General features: G+C 44.5%; 1 protein-coding gene across 5 annotated transcripts in view; it reads right to left on the bottom strand.

The window, feature by feature from the left end:
- Positions 1-1790: 1790 nt before the first annotated feature.
- LOC104568668 (calcium-activated potassium channel subunit beta-2) overlaps positions 1791-24274 on the bottom strand; it is a 124642-nt gene continuing 102158 nt past the window's right edge. For 4 of the 5 annotated variants that reach the window (XM_088523899.1, XM_088523900.1, XM_088523897.1 and 1 more), the window contains exons 2-5: positions 17261-17371; positions 10824-10994; positions 7993-8188; positions 1791-2527 (exon numbers count right to left, since the gene is read on the bottom strand). In XM_088523899.1, the coding sequence (XP_088380025.1) occupies positions 2243-2527; positions 7993-8188; positions 10824-10994; positions 17261-17371 (763 nt within the window). In that variant the 3' untranslated portion in view covers positions 1791-2242. The remainder of the gene's footprint in view (positions 2528-7992; positions 8189-10823; positions 10995-17260; positions 17372-24274) is intronic. The other variant, XM_088523898.1, reaches the window with a different exon arrangement.

The following is a 24274-nucleotide window of genomic DNA, read 5'->3' on the forward strand; positions in this document are numbered from 1 at the left end:
TTTTGTAACACCGATGAGCGTGAGCAATGTGGAGACCTTCATGTCTGAGTCCTGGTTGAACACTACTAATCCTAACGTGCTTTACATTACCTATTACGGCATGGAAGCACCATGGCGTTGGGTTGGGATGGAGAATATGGCTCCTGCCTGTCTTCCCCAGCCATGCTGCCTTCACCACCAAGGGGACTGGTTGGCTCTTTGCTGGCCAACACCAGGAGATTTGTCACTGATGGCTTTTGTACATCCCGCAGATTGGTGAATGGCCACGTTGCAAGTAAAATGGATGAACTCCCTGTTGCATCAGCACTTGGCAAAGCAATCTGCAAAGAAAAGTCTGATGAAACAAGGCAGATCTGAATGCAAAAGATAGTGAAATCTGGAAGATTTAATTGAATATATTTATTATGTATTTTTGGAGCCCTGATTATACCCCCACCCTCCAGGAATTTATTTACCTAAGGAAAATTATACTACTGATTACAAGATTGCAGGTTCATTTTCACTGCTGAGAACTCATTTTTACAGCTCACATTACACTTGCATGATTTGTAAAGTTTTGTAACATCTTGAAATTTTTAATGCTATATTGCGGAAAGATACTTATATATGGATGAACTAGGCGGAATACTTGCTTTCCTCTTTTGAGGGCCTTTTGAAGGGAAAAAAAAATGCCTCTTGTTTCAAATATGCCTGTAAATTCCTTTGAAATCTTGAGTTGTGAAGTCACAGGGCAAGAGATTGCCTTACATTTGTCCTTGAGGCTAAGTCCAAAGTAAGAAATTATGAGAGGTACCTTTAAAATATAACAAAAGAGAAAACGTTTGAAAAAGGGAATATAAATAAATTAGTGACTATAGCGTTCATGGAATTTTGCTGGGAAAATTCCCACTGTAGATATCTGACAGATAGGACAACATATTAGTCTGAATTCCTGGAGTTTTTCCAATAACTCATTGTACCTGGGCCTTTTAAATCAAAAATTCACTTCAGCCAGCACTGCTTACTGGGTTAAGGTCAGGAGAGATTTCTAGAAGTATTATGATTATTATCTAACAGTTCAGGTAATAGACCTATAAAACTGGATGTGATTTTGTCCATTCAGATGTCACAGCAATAGAGACTTTTGACTGAAACAACATCATGAATATTGGATAGGATCCTGCAGTGCTGCTCCTCCATGTTATGATATTATCCAAGGCTGAAGGTTATAAATACATGAGTTATACTGCTCACTTTCCAGTTGGTAAAAACAAACAAAGGAAAAAACCCATAATCAAGTCCCAGTACACAACTAGATATAATATAGCTTTATCTTTATATATATATATTTGTATATATATCAAGTAAAAAAATCTAAAATAGTTGGAAGTAAAAAATGAAAAAATAGCTGATTGTGTTATTCTTTTCATTACAGTGATATGGTAGCAAATACAAGACAAATGAGTAATAAACATTTACATAAGGTGTTCTGGTCCCATCTCCATCAATAGGGCTCAGATTGGAGTAGAAAATGGAACAACATGGTTTTTGCTTTTTGGCTACAGCTTCTGTAAGTAACAAAGATGATGCTGATAAGACAAGAAAAATGTAGCGCTAAATAAAATAAAAGTGTTTAACAAAAGACCTTAAAGACCATAGGGTAAAATAGACTTGGAGAAGCTAACACAAAGCATCTCCAAGTCCTGCTTAGGCTGAAAATACTGTTACTGCTTACGCTGCCCTCAAAATAGGTCTATTCTGTGCCCTCTGCTCACAACCACCAGTTCTATGCTTTTATTCCCTGCAGCCAGTAGTAATAATAAAAATAAAACCACAGAGCTATTGCGTGGACTGTGTCAGATGTGAGACCTAAGCGATACACAAGTCATTTGCTGCCCTTTGTCCAAGGGTGAGTTTTCCCCAGAATCCTTTACACTGAAAATGTCAATGTATTCATTGACTAAGCTTGGCAAATGGTCACACTGAGCCCTATGTTGGCTGTAGAAAAGAAAGAAGGACTATTCTCAGCATAAAACAAGATCATACAGACGGTCAACACAAAACAGTAGGTTTCTTTTTTCAGTTGTCTGCATAATAATAACATCATGTTTGCATATAGAACAGCTGTTGCATTATTGCTCTACTTATAAGAATATAGTAAGGAAGTTAGAACAGACTTGCACATTACAAACTTAAGGTTCTTTGGTGAAGAATGAGAAAACAGTATTTTAGCTGTAAATACATCTCGGAGAAGTCTTTGCTTTTATCTGTTGATCCTTTGGATTCTCTCGCAGAGGAGGGAAAGGTATTGAGTCAGCTTTACCATAGCGACGATGGCGACCCCACCGATCATCATGCAGGTGGGCCAGAAGAGCGAGTGGAACAGCACGTTGGAGCTGTACAGTTTAGTTAATATCACGTTCTTCTGAACGCCTTCAGGGTCGTAAAAGCAGGAGAAACGTTGGTACTTTCTGAAGTTTTCCATGACGACGTTCACGAGTGACATGGATTCTTCGTAGTTCTTGCCACATTTGGGTATATAGGAGCACTGGGAAGAAACCAGAGGGAAAAAATGAATCTTCAAACCAGATACAATGTCTGTTTTCAGGTGGTAAGCATCTCAAGATGATTATGGCTTTCATAATAAGAGTGCAATACTATTAAGCTAATAATAAATTTATCACAGACAAAACTCAATATTTTGCACATCTACAGAATTTCTCATTGGAGAGTCTCCAAGTGCTGTACAAACATTAATGCTTTGATCTGTGGAGCAGCCTCGTGAGATAGGTGAATATATTATTACTGCTAATTTACACATGAGAAAAATGGAACTGATGAAGTACCTCTTCATCTGAAGTGCCATGCATATTTTCGCATTTAGATGGGTAATTGCCTGTCTGTAAATATGAATCTGGTAGCTCAGATCTCACTTGCAAATGATCAAAATGATCATATTGGGCAAAAGAGTTCACTTGGAGAGAGGAAGGACAAGCAGAGACTTTTATACAAATTTTCTTTTGAGAGGAATGTCTCAATTAGGATCATGTAGGAAGTCTGAGACAAAAACACCTCTAGTTGAAGATCAGCCTGGCTGTTTGGATGGCTCTTCATCTTCTCTTTGACCACACCACCACCATCTCTGAAAGTATCCATGCTTTTTGGATGAATCCAAAAGCGGATTTTGATTTAATTCCATACATATGCAAGAACAGCTTAAGGACAGCGGAGAAATCTGTTGGGTGACTTCTCCTTGAGCACAGAGGGAGCAGGGAGATCAGCACTCCCCTGCAGGGATGGGTTCCTCAAAGGGCCCCGCTACACTACCATGACTGAACGTGCTGCTGCTGGTGAGCTGCTAAAATAGCTTGAGATAATTTAATGAGAGGAAGCAAGTTTTACAAAGGAAAAAATGACTTCTTGATTAAAATAATGTGACCCATGGCTTCTGATTATTATTGTTTCAATGTATAAACTCTATAAATGTCCCTCAGTTCTTTTTCATGACCATGCCGTGACTTTTCACAATGCACTGCAACAAATCTCTAGCCCTAATAATGATCACAGGATTAACCTCATAACAGGATTTGATTGATCCATTGGCAAGTTTATTAGCTGGGAATATGATTTGAAGTGCAGCAGAGATACTGTCTGGCATTAGCAGACTGTAGCATTAAGGGTAGAGCATGTGAGCACTTCCATTATGAATATTTCATAGAGCTCTAGAAATTAGAGATGTTGTATCTCATCCATCCCCTTCCAGGCTATTCTGCCCAGTTTTGCCTTCAGTGTCTGAAACCACAAGCCTTCCTCCCATCCCTACTACTCTTTAATATATCATAATCTAATAAGCTGGGAGAAGTTTTCAGTGAGGCTGTACTTTGATATATTTTAATAAATTATACACTGTCATTGTCCTAGCTACGGTGTTTCCAGTTCAGATTTTTTCTCCTTTGCAAGTTTGGTATTATACATTTTTGTTCCTTGAAATCCCAACTGTGACACACCTGAATGAGGAGATTAAATAAGGACTTCGTCAATCTTTGCTGAAGTTCAACCCCTATTTCTCCAACAACAGAAAACTGGAGGCACATAAAAGCCCAAATGATGACAGACTCCTGGACTCCAAGCCTGGAAGCATCCCAAGAGGCACTGGAAAGGTCTGACTTCCTGCAAGTCTGACTCTTTTCCGAACATACTCTCAGGAGACCCAAAGTCCAAGCAGGACTTGAATTGGGATCCGTTGATAGTGCTCGAGACTCCAGCTACATCAGGCTAGCCAGCCTGTGAGTGGTGACCAGGTTTTAAAGAAACATAAGCTGTTAAAGGTAATTGCGCAAAGGAGTTTGATATATCTGATCAGTGAGCCAGGCTCCTGGTGCTGAAAACATTTCTCCTCGTACTATGGGCTTTTATCCTGTCTGTAAGACCTGGGTCCTCTTTACCCCATGTCTTAATTACCTCATCCTATTCTTCTGAACTCGTGGCTGTTCATGGCTCTGAGAGTTTCCTCATCCTTGATGCAAGGACACATTCCTGAAGTGCCTGTGCCTGTGGTCATGAGGTGCTGGTGGCCTCCTTCCAGGACCTGGCTTTTGTAGTGAGAGCTGGAGGATGACACCATGCTGGCTTTGCTTTGGCTGACATCTGTTGTGCTGGGTAGGTCATTGGCAGAGGAGGTGGTAGACACCAGCAACGAGATGTTCTGAGTGTTTTCTTTGGTTTGATCTTCATTTAGCTTACGTCAATATATGGCAGGGAATCATCTCTCTATATTGTTCTTATGCTACAAGATGTCCATTTTATAAGGATGGAGATCCCACATCTCTGGACAAACTGGAAGCAGCTTCATTAAGTCACTGAAGTTACACTGACAACATTATTGACGGAGAAGCTCCTAATTCAGGCCGAGAGGTGGCACACTACTGCTCATTCTCTTCCTGTGCTTGGGGTGTTTGTCACTGTCATGCACAGCTTGGAAGCTGGGATTGGAAACACCTCCTTTGTACTTTTAATACATGCTGTGGTAGTCTTGATGAGAAAGTGGCCAGGACCTCGCTTTGCATTTCTTCTCAAGAAGTGAGGCAGGTTGGATTAAGGGCTGAAGGAGGAGTTTTGTGCCTGCCTTTGGGCCAGTATTTCTTTTTACAGACTGAATCTTGCAATCCCAGTGCAGAAATGGGTCTGCTGAGAATTGCAGCCGAACTGTGCTGCTCCATCTGCACTAGACAAACTCCTCTTGGGCTTATAAATACCTGAACTTTCAGTTCACCAAATCATGAGATGCCACCATCATTTCTGACTATCAGGCAGTTATAGCTGGCATAACAGTGACTTTGGTGATTAAAGCTTGCTTGTTATCATACTTATGGAGCATGGGCATAAATCAGTAGTAACCTCAATGACATGTAAAGAATCAAAGTGATGTAAGATGGGATCAGAACAAGCACTTGACAACTGCTTTAAATACTGCAGCCCTTCCTCGGCATGACAAACTGGCTCTGTGGTCTCTGAGCAAGGGAACACGGGTCCCATCTACTTTCCCTGGTGGCTGTTACAGCCCGTGACAGCTGAGAACTGGAAGTGCAGCCGTGAAAGCATTTACGCTGCTGTGGCTGTAGCGTTGACAAGGGGCTGTGCTTGTCTTAAAGGCTACAGATAAAATATGCACAGTGAGAGCAACAAAGAGACATGGAAAATCTTGCGTGCTTTTCTGGGAAAGACTCAAGCAGCTTGACTGGCAACCACTTACTCCCCATTGATTCAGGCTGGAGACTGACAGCAGCGCACTGCACATGTCAACATAAAGCTCACCTGCTCGTTACCTGCCCTTTTGGGAAGAAAGCTTTAGTTTAGAGAGCAGTTTTCTTGATTAATCGTTATTTGAAATCAAAGTGCATTTCTCTCAACCTGAGCTGGCGACAAGAAGGGGAGAGGGACGGGCTGCGGGCGCTGCTCCGCACGCAGGGTGAGCAGCCGCGAGCTGGAAAGGTTGGCAGGGTTATGCTGCCTGTTTGAAGGTCTTTTGTGCTGGCCACTCTCTGCAGCATTGCCAGGAATGTGAGGGCTCAACAACACAGGCTATGCTGGTTGCTTTTTTTTTTCTTTCTTTTTTCATTTTCCCTGTGCAGAGAGGTAAGAAATGAAGACCTCCGACTGGAGCCAACTCTCAGTTGGGGTCTTCACTGATGTCTGGGAGCAATATTTTAGTTTCTAATCAGAGACTGATGACAAATGGAGGAAGGAAGCAGTGGGACTAGTGATGACAGGTTAACTGAGGTGGTCCCTGACTTCACTGCCTGGATATTCATGGAAAATATTGTTGAGGAGCCGTGAGGAGGATAGAGCCTCCCAAGCAGAGAGCCGAGGCTTGTTTGGAGTCTCTGCTAATTCCAACCAGGCGTGAGAAACTAGGTATTTTATAGACATTTCAATCAGGGGCCAAGCTCCCTTTGAAACTGCATTTGGATGCAGAGCACATAGGCAGCAGCACATCAGGAAAACCTAGGAACCCTCCAGAGAGCAGTGCTTAACCTGCAAAGCAACCTTGGGCTGGAGAAGGATTAGCTGTGCCTACATTAAATTAAGAGGAGACTGTGCCAGGGAGAATTTCAGAGTTGATTTCAGCAACAAAAACCATTGGGAATGGAGTTTGGAGATTCAGGCTGAATCTTTTGATTTGTTTGAATCCACCAGAGGATGGGGACGGACCCGCTCTGTTTTAATCAAAGTGGGGCAGGTGTGTTTCTGGATTTTGCTTCTGAACTGGTAGCAAGTTAAGTTTGTGCTGCTGGGGGACTGCAGCGGCTGAGGCTGAGCATCTCCTTTCCGCATCAGCCCCGGTCTCGCAGGGGATGCGAGGACACCGCTCGGGGTTTCACAGTTGGGCTCCGGAGGACTTTGTGCACCAGCCACAGGAGTTAATTATCCAGCAGAATAACTGGCCCAGTGAAACCGCTCAGTGCTTTGACTAATTTTCATATCACTTCATCTTAATATGCAGAAGCAATTGGGTCTGCTGAGCCGCTCCCATAAATAGCAACACGACAGGTTACGCTGTCAGCAGCCGGGGCTGCACGTTGCTGGTGCCTGTGGTTTGGGGTTCAGTGACGACCTTGGAGCACTCCGTAGTTAATGCAGATCTGGCGGGTGGAAATCTGCCTGATTTGGAGAGGCTGCAGCATTTGCACCCCGGCGCTGCAAGCGCAAAGAGGAGGACTAGGGGAGAGGGACATTTTGCAGCCTGGTCCTCAGTGTCCTGCCGCGCAGAAGGCGGGGAGCAGCCACCCGCCAACAGTCGGCGGCTCGCGGCGGCTGTGCTGCACGCGGCACTGCGTCACCCGCACAGCTGCGCCTGTAGGCTGGAGGAAGCGGCGCCTTCTGTGCACCGCGCCGCTCGTCACAGCCTCCAGACATGAGCTGCCTCGGTCCCACCTGGATCGAGTTACGTCGCATTTTACACTTGCTGAAGCAGAGAGAGGATGTTTTTTTTTATGGAGATTTGTTAAAAATAATTTTTATTGCCATGTCTGGTACCAGAGAAATCATGCAAGAAAGATTGTCTGACTCCTTAATTTGTATAAGCTCAGAAACTGCCTTTCGTTTTTATGCTGCTCCTTTTATTTTGACAGTCTCTCACCGGCAGACTCGCAGCGTCTTTGTGCCCTCCATAGGGATAAATTGTGTGGCCTGATCCTGGTGCTGGAGCTGGAGCTAGACTGGCCACCAGCTTTGTCACCAGTGACGGCGACACGTCCGCTTTAGACGTGGGGATTTCTGTCCCTCCCAGCCCCACAGTAATAAGGCCATTTCTATTCTCCCCACTACAGACACTCCACGTACATCGCTGGAGGGGTTAAGATATACTGCAGAGCCATACCCGAATGGGAAGCGACTTGTCTGCAGCTCCCCTGGAATATATGTGTGATGAGGACTCAGCACTCGTGTGCGTCCATAAAACATCCCTTACCAGCGAAGGGGGAGGAGATGGAAATTTTGTCCCTGTGCTCCTACCTCAGAATTGGTTTTCATCGTCTCTTCGTTGTGGTAGAGCAGGAGCTTTTGGCCAGAAGAGGTGAGATTGACGTACACCTGGAGGCAGGGGTACTGTGAGATTTTCCAGCAGTCTGGACCGCAGCTAAAGGAGCAGTTGAAGGTTTCTGTGATGGATGCATTGAGAAGCGTGCACTGAGCCTCCTCTGTCCAGACACTAAGTAGAAAAAAGAAGGAGGTGTTAGAGCATGGCAGGAATGGGCAATGAGCACAAGCTGCAGCCCAGGGCTTCTATCAGGGATATGCCCATGGCACCTTGCAGGAGAGTGTATGTTCTGCTGGGCTTTGCAGCAGCAGCTGGGCTCTTAGTATAAGACACATGGGTGTTCTATGGCATAGTACTTGAAGTTTGTGTCTTCAGCATAAAAATACATCATTTACATACATTATCCATGAAAAGGGGACTGGATCTTCTAGTTTGGAGGAATATTTGAGATTAAACAGAAGAAAACAGAGCAGCATGCCCTGGGGAGTGCAAAGCACACGGCATGCCATAATGGGGCGTCTTGAACCAAGACTTGACAGCTGACTGCAAAGTCCAGTTCACCTCAGAAAGGAGGTTTTGAGGACAACTTTGCATTACCAGTGCACACATATTCATATATGTAGCCACACACCCGTATATGAGCAATACTGCATGCAAACCTAACCGTGGAAAGGTGTTTTCTAGTGGCAGCTCACTGGGTTTTCAATAAGCTCAATCAACTGATGTAACCATCCTGGAGCATTTTACCTGATCTCGCACTCATCAGAAGTCAAAACTGATGATGACTGAGCCCAGGTATGTCCTGACAACATTCACTTGGATTGCTTGTTCATTTTCCAAAAGCTCTAGCTGGGACGGGAGCCACAAGAAGGGCACCCGGATACCTCCATGCCCTGTATGAGCTTGGGGAGAGGCTTCACACCCCAGGTCCCCTCTTGGTCCTTCCCTGGGGCACAGGGAGCCGGGTGCCCTGCACCCCCCTTGCCCCAGGTCTCAGCAGACCGTCCCGCTGCTCTTGCTGCCCCCGAGAGCCTCGCTGGGAGCTGGATGAACGTGGAAGGTTGAGGTTGAGGGTTTGCTGGGGAGCAAAGCCCACCATGAGCTTTAGATGGTAAGCGATATCAAAGGTTTCTGACTAATTATCTTGGCATTTCATTTTGGCAGTAATTAAGCTTGTTTATTGCATTTTGCATTTTTATTAAATTATGCTATAATTTCTGGGAGGAAATCAAGCAAAAGGACCTTTTTTTTTTTTTTTTTGACTCCCAGGCAGTATTTTGTTTGTTTGTCTATGCACAGGGACAGTGACCCCCAAAGATATCTGGCTGTGAATGTCCTGGCTCTGTCAGGAGTCACAGCAAGAATTCCTACACTTTCTTCCACATTTCTTCAATTTTACCTTTCCGACTGCTGTTTTATTAACGTATGAAGGTAACAGGTTAACACCTACCTACAACAGACATGTAGGAAGCTAGAATATTTGACACCTTATAGGTGTTTCCATATCTTTGACCTACCTTTCACATAGCTTATAGTATAAATGATCTTTTCAAATGAGCAATTTTGACCTTAAAAGCCTCTGCACTTGACCCTAGTGTTGCTAAGGGGTCTGGAGAAGCAATCTGGAAATGTACATAGATGTAGATATCTAACTGGACCCGATCTCTGTCTTCAAAATCAAAATGCTGCCTGCATTTTAAAAAGGGATTAAATACTTTTGTCACATAAATAAGATGCTGAAAAATCAAGACAAATGATCCTCATGCATCATGGCTTTTCCTGTTCATTTCAGGGTTAAGAAGGACTATTTTCCTGGACCAATGACACAGTTGAGGATATTCATACTACTTAGTTTTAGGCACTTGCCATATATGCCTCCATAAGAAGATAAGGTGGATAAGCCAAGCATGCCATGTATGGACCACTACCAGAGTATGATTTGGGGCATGACAGACTAATATTTTGATTCACAATTACCCATTTTTCATTCCCTTAGCTTTACTGATCAGACTGACCAGGGCAGAAAAAAACATTGTTGACATTCTTATTACAGTCTGGGGTAGATTTTAAATAGGGCTCGTGCTTGAAAGTTGCCTTCGAATACTGCTAATGAGTCACCAGCCAAACTTTCTGCTCCTTAATAGTGAAGCTGGAGAAGAGCTCAGAAAAATTAAGTGCAGCACGATAATAATGAAAGATGATCTATCACTTTCAGCAAATGACTTTATTTTTGTAGGATTTCACTTGCTAGAACGAAACTATCAACCCACATGGAAAGCTATATGCTAGAAAGCAGATTGAATTATTTCCAAAACTGAATCTCCATTTTTCATTTGAAAGCGCATTGATTCTCAAGGCTGCTAAATATTTTTGCTGGTCTCTCCTGAATTTGCTTGAGTTTCACAGCAACAGACAAACACCAAAATCCAAGAGGCTTACAGGTCCAGCACACCAGCTGAACCAGGAGCTTATAGCAACCCAGGCTGCATGATAGAAAGCACACACAAGTATCCAAAGCTTTTTGCTACCCCTGTGCTATAATTAAGCTTGTATTAAACTATGGCAAACCTAAAATGTTTTTATTTTTCAAGCGAAGGATCTAATTTGTCTTCATTTATGCCAGTATTGCTCAACTTGCTTTCAGTATAGTTATGCCTAACTTATACTCAGATAAGGAATTGCAGCACCAGGTCTTCACTGACCAAGTGGAAGATTACAAAACTTTAATGGAAAGAGCAAAAGGGATAGGCAGAAGAAGTCAGCTGGAGCAGATAGTTTGAGGTGAGAGTGACCATGATGAAATTACCTTTGCATGTAAGATCGTAGCAGGGTGATTCCCAGGAGGAAGTACATCATGATAGAGCACACCATCATGGCCAGCCCGAGGAGTATGGCCCGGTCTTCTCCGGCTTTTAGGGCTGTGACTGTTTTCCTTTTGTCCAGTAGATCGTGATCCCTGATTTTTTGGTAAATATTTCTGAGGTTGAAAATAATACATTCTTATGTGAAGTTCATATTTAAGCAATGAACCCTCTAAAGGGTGGGTAGTTCCACCTCCATACCCATCTCGTGGGAGAGAAAGGCTTAAGGGTCCTCAGTTGTCCTGACCTGGTGGAAATTTATTCATCTCCAAAATAAATTACAGCCATTTCTGAAAAGGTAAAAACCTCTTATTGCAAATATAAACATTAGACACTTGTGCCAGCTCAGTAAATCCTTCTTTGGTGCAGCTTCATTGGCTCGGTAGAATTATACCATAGATGAATTTGACCTGTCAATTCTGGCTTATGCCACTAGAATATCTTTAGATATAAGAGGTGTCTTTTTTTAAGCCGAATATGGCAGATGGACTTATTGTAGTGTAAAATTTTTATACTCAAGTTAAGACTTGGCAATAGTTAATGTAGAAAAAAGCCTGAAGAAGTGACAAAAATTATCTGAAAGGACCACATTCTTTCTTGATTCCCTATAGGTTGGTGATTTGGATAATTTCCCACCCTGAGCATGATTCAAGTTCATGAAAGACAGGGGGGATTTTGCAATTGATTTCTGCGAGTTTTTGATTGGGAGCTTATTTACTGTATTAAAAAGTAGCTTTCTGGAAACCCCTTTGCTCATCACAGTGAAAACCCTCACAGAAAATTATCCACCAGAGCAATTTGTTCCAGGATTTTAAAAAGAAGAAACAACAAACCATTCCCCTTCAGCAGAGAGTCCTTTCCATTTTCTAACCATAAGTCTTTCTTTCATCTCCAGGTCTTTGATGATTCAATGGGTCATGAGGACACAATGGTGAAGAAGAAGGAAATATTTGAGTACATTTCAAACACACTCAAACTTTGTGGGTTTAAAATGTACTTACAGACCTGAGGCTGGTCAAAATCTCCTGTGTTTTCTGTTACGGTTCTTTTGAATCATCCAGACAGCACCCGAAGCATGTGAACCGCACATCTGAGCCCTGGCACCACCATAACATGGTCATAGCAGTACACGTGGAAGAAGTTCCTCTTCTACTGTCTGCAAAACGGCAGGTGAGCAACATCAACATCACTTTGGGTTCTAGCAAACCCACCACTCATTTAAGCTGAAACCACCAAGTTTCACTCATCCTTGTAAAAAGCAGTGTGTGATAGACCAAGCGCATAGCTTGCATTCACCAACAGGGACAAAGATATGGTCAGCATTGAAAGAGATGTAAAACCGTAAATTAACACAAGAAAGAAATGAAATCCTTGAAACCTAAATTGAGTTTGGGTTTAGATGAATGAGTCATAGCCAGGAAAAGCACATATGGTGTGGGGTTTTATAGCAGAAAAAAAAATCCTAGATTATACTAAAGCAGATAGTCTCCCATAACTAAGAACCACTGAAGTTTCTTCAGCCTACTGTGTTGTACTTTAGGTGTTCATGGTTTCTCTTCAAAATCATCCATTAAAGCTTGTCAGTATTTTCCTAGCTAGAAATGAAAGGGTAATTCAGGCTGCTGAAATTTTCCCTGGTGCTAGAGAGAAGAATATGCTGTGAACTGGTGGATTCCATTGCCTTCGAAAGAGTGATGTAGAATAATAATCTAATGTTAGTTTTCTATTACTATTTATCAAACTGTATTTAACTCTGAGAGCTGCTGTTTCGATTTGCATTGCTCCCAAATGGAAGCAGGCAGGAAGGCAGAAATTGTCATGCAGTTCCAGAACATTAACCGATCACACAGCATAACTTATGTCAGCGTGCAGACATAAAACAGACACAGTGCAATCAGTCATTAATGTCACCAGAGCAGCTAGAACGTAAAAGTGATACAAACGGACAATTTAAAAACAAATAGCTAATTGAAAGTGGTTACAGATACCTCCTACATGGCCTTGAGCCAAGGAATGTGCAGTGAGAGGTAAAAGAGATGGAGTGAAGGGTATGTTGTAGATCTGTCTGGCAGGGCCTGGCAAACAAACCTGCACAGACGGTGTGCCAAGGGTGTCCCACGGGTGCTCTGGCCACGGTAAATAAAGCTAAATCAAACTCTGCCTGTGGGGTCATACTAGGAGCAGTTGTTTGGTTGCTCTGTTGCCGATATTTGCTATTAAAAGCCCTAAATGGCAGCACAGTGGCAGTCCCATGCACTTTGGTAAGGGCTTTCCCTCTGAATCCTTGCAAAAAGCTGATCTGGTGCCATGTGCCGAGCTGTGTGGCGGCATGGGCATGTGCTGAAGTCCCAAGTGTCCCAAGTGAAGGCCCAGCCTCCAAGCAGCCTCAGGAGACAGGCTGAGTAACGTCCCTCATCTCCCCACGCTGTGTCCTCGCCGTAGGAGGTGGCAGCTTGTTGCTGCTGAGACCAGGAGCTTCTACCATTACCCATCTTCATGCTTAGCCTCAGGGAGCCCTGGCTTCGGGCACACCATGTGGCACATGCACCTTTGTGTTGAGTATCTTCCACCTAGCAGAATAGCCTCAGCATCATCTTAGCTGGAGCGGCGAAGTCATTTTAGGGGAACATTTGTCTTTCCTACGACCTGCAGTGTGGCTCCACGAAGGGGTGGCCGCTCCTTGGGGTGGGATTTCGCATACACGTGAACTTTTGGCCCAGCCAAGGGACCTCTTTCTGCTCACTGGGCTGTAAGAGCACTGTGCTTAGCCAGCTGATTTTTGGTCCCTGGGCTGCACAGCCACAATTAGCTGTGTATGAGCACAGATCACTGCATCCCGACATTACTCATCTCAGCAATTCTGCCTAGTAATTGTGACTACAGATGATCACTCCCCAAATATGACATGGTTTGTTTTTAAAGAAGTTCCAGGTGCCAGAAATTAAGCCTCTAAGGGCAAAGAGGTCTTTGTTCTCCTGATCTTTCCTAAACTTTTTCTCCAGCTTCCTTTTGCCAGGTTGCTCGCAGGATATGGGTTGACTGCTTTATCTGCACAGCTGCGTGGAGAGGAAATCTTGGCCACAACTGTGTCTTGGGACAGAACATCAGACAGTCAAGGTCAGCGCTCTTTGGAGACTGATGGCCTTAATAAAGAAACCTGGGCATATATGCTGCAATAAAGGAGCTGTTTCTTTGCCATTATGAGGGATGTGACCTCTTAGTATTGGGTTATTATGCAGGAAGAGGCTTGTCACATGCATCCTATGCACTCTGTGGACCTCCAGCATGGGGTGAGACAGCTCCACAATGCCAGAGATGTGACAAATTTATAGGCATATGTTAGCAATGGTCCTATATGTCAAGCGTTTAGAATGAAGAACTGTCGTATAGAGAGGAAGAGCTAAAGAAATGCTTTCTCTGACCCATACAACAGTTCCTGTTTCACTCCAAAATGTGTGGATCTAGGAACACTGCAAAAGAAATCCAGTTTCCTCCCTGGAATCTATAATAACCAGGTATCTGGAAGCACTACTTTTTTTTTTTTTAATAAACTCAAAACACCCATTCTCAAATTCTGTCCTTCGCAAATGAACCATGGAATTGATCTGAGGGAGATGCTGTGTCTTCTGGCGCTCCATGGGCATGGGGATGATCAAGTGGGAATACGTGACTGCGTGAGTTGTCCTCAGTGACTTTGAATTCGTATTTAGTTCTCTGATATCGAGGTATCATGCAGATGTCACTCAAATTGCCTCATGCCAAGTTGTCTGCTGCTATTACAATCCTTGAAAGCAAAGGTCAGAAAACACTGGAAATTACCTGCAAAATTCTCCATGTTCAGGGACCTTTTTGTATATATATATGTTGCTTAACAGGGTATATTTAGTTGCATTATTTTTTGTCATTAGAGCTGTAACAACAAGAAAACTTCTAGAACTCTCATACTAATCTCAGTGATGTTGTAGCAGGATTCCTATCAATAAGAATAGATGAGAGAAAACGAATTCACTTGATTCCTTCCCTTTTTCCCAACAAATTGGGCTGAAATGAATCAAACCAAACCAGTGCTTTAGCTTTCCGAGGCTGCAACATTGTGAAAAACATAACTGACAGCTGAGAAAGAGAAGTGGCTGAACTAGCTTTCCAAATCCTAGAAAGTGGCAGCTGGGGAGCAACACGTGTCTAAAAAAGAAGCCCATGAAATGCATGGCTTTGGCCTCAGTACTGCAAAAACACCTGCCTGTGAACCACCTTTGGCCCAGGAGGAGGGGATACCTCCACACAAGTGACATTTCTCTGGGTGTTATTCCAGTGTGACCCTTCAAAAGTCTGCAGCCGTGGGATATGTTAGGAGAAGAGTCAGGAACAGTCTTCCTGTCTGGAGATTAAACAACAGCAGTTCCTAGGGAAGGGTCATCCAGGGGAAGTTATTTCTCTAAAATGCACTGCCTGTTAGACATGGTGATTATGTTGGTGACCTTACACGTGTTAAAGCCACTGCCAACTGCTGGCAGATGAGTTCCTCCCGCCAGCAACACTTGTTCTGTGTTAACACCTCTTCTTTGCAGCCCTTGGGCTGCCGTCAGCACGTTCCTATTTCCATATTCTATTCCTTCCATTTGCTCCTGCATTTTATTTGTCCCTTGCAGGCTATGAATGAGCCTCCTGCATAGTTCTGCAGGGTGGCCTGGCAAATAAGGCCAAGCAATTGCTTGAAAAAGCAGCTGAAATTACCAGGCCAGTGGGTAAGGACTGAGATACTGCTCCCTACTTCTCTATTTCTGCTGGCAGGCAGGGACAAGCTCTGCCCAGGGTTTAAGCTGACCAGAAGTCAGCGAGTCCTGCTTAGCACAGTGCTCAGCCCAAACTAATAAGCCCTGTTCAAAGGCATAGTATGAGCTTCAGGCCATGAAAATCAGGGGCATGTGGCTCCCAGGCAGCTCAACATGTGGGTAGGTGTATCCTGCAGGGGTGTTGGACTAGATGATCTCTAGAGGTCCCTTCCAACCTCAACCATCCTTAGGCTTGGACCATCCACTCCAGGACAGTGTAACACTGGAGAACATTTGCCTGGGGAAAACTCAGTTAAAGAGGGGGCTTGCAGAAGTACAACAGGCAGATGGATAACCAGCTCCAACTGAAAGACCATGGAAACCTGCTGCCAGGCTGACCTTTGTTCTTCAAAATATCTGTTTGGGGTGAGATCAAAAGAGCAAAACACCTTTGTAGCCTCTTTCAGAAGAGTTCAGCAAAGGGGCCAATTCTCCAAAGAAACTCAGCATCCTGAGGGCAGCTCCAGTGCCTGAACTCACAAGCTCATTTTCCCCAGCAGATGCCAGCAGTAATGTCTCATTAGAGTGACTGAGGAGCGTGTTTGCTAATTGGCCCTGTAGACGCATTGACCTCTGTTTTTGTTTCACTGCAGTCTGATTTTTGGTGATTACATTTAAGAATGACTGGAAGGGGACGTGAGGAGAGGAGGCAAGGGGGAGTAGGAGGAAGAAGAAGAAAAGAAAGGGAAATGTGTCCAGTTGTGACAAGGCAAGCTGTCCAGCAAATCTCATTATGAAGGAGAGAGATTTTGGAAGGATAGTGTGGGCATTACAGGCAATTGTTCTTTCATCAGTGATATTTAACTTCACTCATTCCCAGCTGAATCCTGTCTTTGTCTTTGGACCTAAAACCACTCCTCCCCTTTCCTTCTCTTCTGTGTGACTCCTTGCTCCCTTGGGAGATCCAGTGATTCACATTATTCCTCGGCCTCCTCCAGCTTTTTCCCTCCAGCAACGCCACTGAAGTGGGCTGGCAGCACAGTAATCAGCTCACTTTCATGCTGCTTGTCATCAGCCAGCTACTGCAGGATGTAATGCACGCACGCACGCTCACACACACGCAAATAAGCAGAAAACATCTCCGGCAGCCGGGTGCGTCATCCAGAAGCAGGAAAGTTGTACCGAGTGCGAGAGCTTCTGAAGAGGTGAGCATGGGCGACTGCCCGTGCCTGGAATTGGCACCTGCAGGGGGCATAAAGTCCTTGCCAGGCTTGGGGCTGCCCGCTCGATGCTGGGGATTGGTGTGCTGGACAACGTGCAGCGTGTGCCAGCCTCAGAGCTGCTCCCTGCGTGCTGCTACTGTCCTGGGGGCAGGGAAGACATTGGCCATGCCTCTAGCATCATCCCTCCACTCTTCATTGGCTTGGCACCTTAGCCCTGACATTGCCAGCTGGTCCTGTTCTCAGTGGAGCAATACCTGGGAGGAGTGAGAGGTAAAGGGGGGACACCCCTTGCATCCCTCTCCCAGTGCTGCCAGGGAAGAGAGGCTGCAGGTCATCCTCCCCAAAATTGAAAACCCATAAGAGACAATCAGCAGCGATGCCATTTACCTTTTCTCATCATGTCTGTAAGATGTAGAGCTCCGGCCACTGGTCCAAATAAACATCTTAGAGGGTTGCCCAGTGTTGGGTTTGCTCGCTGCAGTGGGACGATGGAAGGACCTGGGGGAAGAGGGATAATTGCTGTCACTGCACATTGCAAATGCAGCAACAGACCACATCATGTCCATCGTGCCAAGTCCCCTGTGGCCGTGCTTGGTGAGCTCTGAAGATGGATCTTTTATTAACTCAGAGTGATATGTAAAGCAATGGAGATGGCTGAGGTAAGAAATGGCAGATCTTCTTAGACACTCTGATAAGATCTAATCCTAGCTAACTGGGCTTAGATATACTCAGCATTGCAAACCAACACCATCAACAAAATATAATCGATAATTTAAGAAAACATAATAGGAACATCCAATTTTTATGGTAGTATTTTGGGGTGGAAAATCGTCACTGGACATGAAGTCCTCAGGGCCTTTTGCCTGAAACAAGTCTGTAAACCTGAGCACGTATTAGAGTGATCAGCAGCATCTGCTGCCTGTTTGAGTCTGCAAAGCAGAGTCATGAACTCCAGAGCAAATCCCCGAAGCACCAGAGGGGCAGCACCAGGGCTGGAGAGGTTCTGCCCCAGCAAGGAGATGCAAGAGGAGCAAAAGGGGTATCTTTCTTCCCCCCAAAGTTAGAGCGATTTCAGAGTCTCTCACAATGCCAGTGCCTTGGAGCAGTCCATATGTGATGTCATTAATGCTGCCTGCTTCGTTAGCTGGGCAATCTAAGCTAACAGTCACTATTTAGCACGCGATTACATGCCTAATCTTGTGTAAAATTGTAACACCGGTGACATCATAGCAGCCACCCCAGGGGACAGATTGAGACGACTCAAGTCCCTGTCTCCTTTTGGTCGGAGGAGTAGCTGTCAGTGCAAGAGCAATGATATGGACTTCCCAAGACCCTTCTTTGAAGGCCTAGGAGGACTCAGTGCAGAATGGCTACAGCCTCCAGGATTGTGTGCTGCTTTACAAGTTAGTTAGCACACTCAGGTGTCTTTCTCTTTTCCAAAGTTAATTTCAAGGCACAGCTGTGAAGCCCTTTCCCTCCACACTCCCTGTATCTTTTTTTGGAAACAACTAATACAACTTCTTTTTAACCCAATGCACCTCAGTCACCTTCTGACATGCTACTTCTCTCATGCAACAAGCAATAAGGGTGTGAAACTCATTACACCCCGGGTTGTCTGGTCTTTAAAGTAAAAGTGGATTCTGCTCTTATATGAGCAAAACGAGCACCTGAAGTCACAATAATATGTGCTAAAAACAATGTGGAAAAGGTGCTTCAAGATGGTTTTTGACTATTAGGCACCTGGAGGGAATAGTCCTATGGGCAGGTTACTATCCATCTGCTGGCTGTTCAGTGATGTGAGATTTCTGAGGTTCTTTGAGTTTCTTTCATGGCCAGATGGTTGCTTTCAGGATGGGCCTAGCCAATAGTGCGGTGAAAAAAGGAAGAGACTGAAACCAGGCATCCAAGGCTGCCTGGGGAGGAAGATGGTACAGTCTGATGCGAGTTTCCTGAAACAGGCAGCTAGACCTCATGCCCTGATGAGTCCTATCCACAGCCAAGTCTGTGTGTTTTCCTGTGACTTTGCTGAACTATAGGGCAGGGAGAAGTATAGCACAATGAAGGATGGGAGCTGGGCCCTGGCTGCGTGGAAGAAGGTCTGGTGTGACACCAAAGTTCCTGCATGCAGGAACCAGGGTTGGTCTCACTAACTAGTAGTGCCCTGAAGATGCAAAAGAGAAACCAGGCAAGTACCTGATTGTCTATTCCCCTCCTCTGATCCAGTTTGGAGGGGAGTGTTTCTTCTGTTGTCAGAATAGCTGTTTTCCCTGCAGGTGTCCATCTGAACACAATATTTGCTGGCCCTAATTCTACCTATCTGTGGCCATAATAGTAAATAAGCACCACTGCTAATCAGGGGAGCTGGGAAGCAGCAGAACAGCCAGCATGGACTAAGAAGGAAGGCAATAAACTAACTCATAAAAGAAATGCATCTGCATTAGTGCAGGATAGCTACCACTTAGGGAACATTTAACGCCCTGGCAGTGGCAACACTAAATCGTGAAGCACCAGTGGCAATATCAGATGGAGTATTTCTGCCTCATGACTGGACCTTGCTGTAATGTGAGCTAATGGGCACACAGTGGGACAGGGAGCAACATAAATAACTGCTCTCTTTGGAGAATCTCAGGAGCTCCAGCTATGCTAACTGACTAATCCAGCCAACAGGCGACCTTGAAACTGGGGGTCTTCATTATGGCAAGGAAAAACTGGACAACGGGGAGCTGGTGTTAACTTACTGACAAGAGCTTTGGGGGACTGATGGCTAATGATGCTGCATTAATGATTTCACTTCTATTTCTGGCCCTGCTTCTAAATCTCCCCTGAGCTCAGAGCTGAGCTCTCCACCTGGGTTTCAAGCTGAAGAAGCTCCAGGTAGCAGAACATCTAGTGACAAGCTAACTCTTCTTTCCACCATCCCATTTTGGTGCTGGTGCATTTGCAGTCCAAGCACAAGGCAATGGCTCCCTTGGCACATTGCAGTCACCGAGGATCAGCATTCCTGAGGAATAGCTGGGGATAATTGCCCCTCTGCCCACCAGGACTCTGCAGACATTTTTAGCTTTCTGTGCTTTGTCAGTTGTAAATGAATTTGAATTTACGTAGCAAGCGACATGTTGGACAAGCGCTATATTCATCATCTCAGCTGCTGTCTCGGTTCAGGAAAGGGCACAGGCTGCTTGTTAAGAGGGCCGACTTTGGGAGGGGGGAAGCGGTGGCAGGCGCTGGGTCGTCCCGCTGCAATGTGCTCCAAAGCAGTCTGGCTGGGAGAGGCTGACAGGGAGAATTGCTCTGCCAAAGACCCTAAGGATAAGGAAAGATGGAGTGGGGAGAACGAAGACAATGAAAGTGCTGTGCTACCTGGCGTGAGGTTCCTTTAAACCTTAGCATACATCTCCATAATCGCTGAGGGATGTATGAACTTAGGCACTGCACTGCACCAGAAAAGCTATGCTACCTTGGACCACATCATCTGGCTAAGGGCAGGTGGGTGACAGAATAGTGGTCTCCCTCATGTGATCATGCTGTACTAAACACAGTGAGGAATAGGAAGAGGACAGGGGAAGGGAAATGGAATGGAGGTTCATTGCAGCCTTGCTCTCTAGGTGCTGGGGGATGTTTCCTGCTCCAGATCTGCATTGAAGGTCGTCTCCTTGATAGTTGTCAAGAGGGAACAACCTTCTCCCCAGGTATGCTTCTGGAGGCACGCACTTCACCTGATCTTAGGGAAAGCTCAGTTTCTTTTGGACACTAAGATGATAATTTCTAAAAATAATAGGGGGCATAGCAGGAGCTGGACACCCGTAAATATCCTGGAGTTAAGGGTCACCTGACTCTACAGGTGACTGGTTCCTCTTAACGACTGGATGTCCCTGCATTGCTGTCATCTCAGAGTCCTGCAAAGCAGACTCATAGAGTCATGCAAAGCAGACAGGGCAGACTGCAAAGCAACAAACATGTCTTTGTACCCATGATGAGCAGAGGCACAGAGGGTGCCAAGCCACTAAGCCAAAGTCTCCTGGGAAGTCTGTGGCAAAGCTGTCTTGCAATGTCAGTGCTCCAGTCAGAGGAATAAATATCCAAGACTGGACATAGTGGTGAAAACAGTCTAAAGGAAGATGGACAATATTCCTTACAACCGGGAAGGATGGCGAAGAGTCAAGTCAAACCATTTCCAATGTCACAGAGCAAAGGCAGAATCTTGCCTAAGTTTCATGGAAAGGAGACCACCTCCGTGACCACCTGGCTTTCACATGACCCCAAGAAGAGTGCTTCGTTTCAGAAAAGCACGACAACTGAGTTTTGGGGTGGGAGCAAATGGCGAGGATTTGTCCTGAGCTATATGGGAAGGGGACAGCACTGAGGTCCCTTGGGGAAGTGTCGGAGGAGAAGCAGATCACAGCAAGGTGGAGCTGGGGACAGCAGTGAGAGGAGAACGCGGGAAGGAGATAAACAGCAGCATCCAGAGGAAAAGCTCCAACAACCAGGGCAGATACAGCAGGAGTGGTTTCCCCCCCTTCTCCCGCCACCTAATTCTTTGAGTGGGTCAATCATCTTTTATCTGCCTTGAGTCAGCTCCTATGCCATCGAGAGCAGCAGGTGGAACAAAGTGACAGCAGGGGTGATGCTAAAACTACTGCCCAGGGGAAAGTGAATGCTCTGTCATTATTTATTTTTGAGTCCACATTTGGATTAGCTGTAAAGAGCTGTGCGGATAAGCAAGCAGGCAATTACAGCTGGGACGTGCTGCTCATGAATGGAAATGGCTGCAATCTGCTCAGGACATATTGAAATTCTAATTCAGTTAGATTCCTTTGGTTACAGCGCTCATCACAGACACTGAAAGAGATGGGATTAAAAAATAAATGCAATTCTTATGTTGCCTTTGTCTGCCTCCTCTTCCTCCCTTTCCCTCCTCTGCTCCCCAGCTTTAGCTGTTGCTTGAGTTCATTCTGTGCAGTGAAGTACAGCAGTCCGGCACTTTGTGGCTTGTTAATTTTTACAAGGATCTAGCAAGCTGCAGCTGACCAAATGTGTGCATTGCTAACAGATGTATGGATGTGGATGAATGCTAGACCATTGCTTAGATTTCATGCAGTATCACATGCTTCTGAAGACCTTTGCATGGCAAGGCACAGGCTCTTCAGACACTTCTTCCCTTTGCTCAGATTGCTGCTCAAGTCCATCAAAATCACACTGCCCCCCAAAAGCAGGCTGCTGTCCACCTTACGTGTGGGTGTAAGGCTAATTTACAGATACACATGACCACTTTTCATGGACTTTGTGTAAGTCACTCAGGAAAAGATCTGATCAAAAACAGTGAGCAAAGGATTGGGAAGCCTTGCCACAGAGTGATTGGGCAGTTTAAGCAAGTCGTTTTTGTATGGCCTCGGTTTCCTTGCCTGTGAAAAAAATATATTAAACATGCTGGGATGTGAAAGGAACAGCTAACACATCAGTAAATGCTCTGAGAGCATCAGGAGGAGGTTGAGCTCAAGTCCTGCGCCACGTGGCTGCTGCACATCCACCCATCCAACTTCCAGCTCAGATCTCATGAGCACCTTTCCCTTGTGACTTATTACACAAGGTTAAATGTTGCTGCCTACTCTGGGGTGCTTTCTTATCCTTGTACCATGCAATGAGCACATTGTTATTCGGATATGATCAGCAGTTCGAATATGATCATGAAATTCACAGAACAATTTTGTCCCCTAATATTACAGAAAAGCACTGGAAATACGTTTTTTTGCACATAGATTTCATGTAATTTCCACAGTATGAGTGACTGTCCTGACTTTTTCTTCTGTAATTCTGTAGAAGGAGCTGTCTATTGCCTATTAAGTCTAACTTAGAGATAAAATTGTTACTTCTCTGTGTAGCACTGACCTCTTGCACGTGCTTTCTATGACTCCCCATTTGCCTTGCCTATTGGTAAGATCTTCTGCCTTATCAGAATAGCAAAGCGAAATCCTGATTACTTTAAGGAAGATGCAAGGGTAAGAAGAAGAAAATACTTCTGATGGATTCAGGCATAGTTAAAAACCAGATCCCATCCAGCCTGATGAACAGGACCTGGAGAAAGTTAGAAATGAAATGAGTTATAATAAAGAAGAGGATTAGAAAGATAGGGAATGACACATAAAAGGTAATAATCATGTGCACACACATGAGGGAGAATTAAAGGTTGCATATTATGGAAAGGCAGTCACAAAATCTACAGAAATGGTTGCATGATTTTGGTGGGAAATCTGGTGGAGTCAAAAGACTATCGAGAAAAGGCTGAGGAGCTGGGCCTAGTACAGTGCATTAGATCAAAAATTGGTGTCAGCACAAAGTCACCTGCTTTGTGGATAGATTCAGTGCATGATGCACTGGCTGGCATGAATGCAAATTTAGCCTCCTTAAAACTCAACAGCTTGAACGCCTGGGATCTGGATAGATGTATTCTTGTAACACGGTTTTTAGTACAAACACAATTTTACTTGAGGGTCAGGAAAAGAGATAGTGAGAACGAACAAAACCTAAGTCTCCATTAGAGAAGGCAATACGCAATGTCCTCTGTATAGTTCTGAAACACCAAAGGGAACAAAAGCCCTGCAGTCCTCTCAGGCCAACAGATTGCTACAAACAGTGAAATTATCATGTCCACAACACAAAATCCCTACTTATTTTGGTATAATAACTGGTCTAGAAATGTAAGCAATGGTAGAAGTTGTACAGATGCCTCTTTTCCTCACATGACAATAATCTATATTAATTACAGCAAGCGTCCAGTTTTGAACAATGTCACTGCAGTGCTATTACAGTTAAGTAGTATTGAGTTTCTAAGGAGGTGAATGTCTTTTTCTGTCCCTAATCATGATTACTTGGGTTAGTACTTGGGCTAAGCTTTCATTTAACCAGGATAAATGGATTTTTCCCAAACCAGAGAGTTAACACTGTGCATCACATTATTATTCTCATCTCAGATTTGTTGCTTTGTGTGCTATTTTATTTGGCCACTAAACATGAAAAACAATAAGGGATAAGAAAGAGGAGCTGTGCAGAATCTCACATGGATTAAAAATCGAAAAAAAAGATAAAGCTGTTTTTGACTTGTTACAGTGTACAACTCTGTGTTAGCATTTTCCCTCCATCAACAGAACTTTAACATTATTTTCTTGTATATTTTCCCTCTTCTAAAATATGAGTGCCCACATCACATTTCTGCAGACACCACCAGCCTAGGTGACTAATAATTTGTTGCTCTCTATTTGGAACTCCTATTTATTATTTAAGCTTATGTGCCAATACAGGAGGTTAACATTCAGAAGAGCAGATGGGGAATTAGAGGCAAAACTTCTGTCAGTGATAACAGGACTTCCATGCTTCATTTCCCCCAGGGCACAGTGAATATTTTCC

Source organism: Tinamus guttatus, unplaced genomic scaffold, assembly GCF_059628265.1.
Source record: "Tinamus guttatus ecotype Peru unplaced genomic scaffold, ASM5962826v1 Tinamus_guttatus_pri_ptg000198l, whole genome shotgun sequence".
Lineage (NCBI taxonomy): Eukaryota > Metazoa > Chordata > Aves > Tinamiformes > Tinamidae > Tinamus > Tinamus guttatus.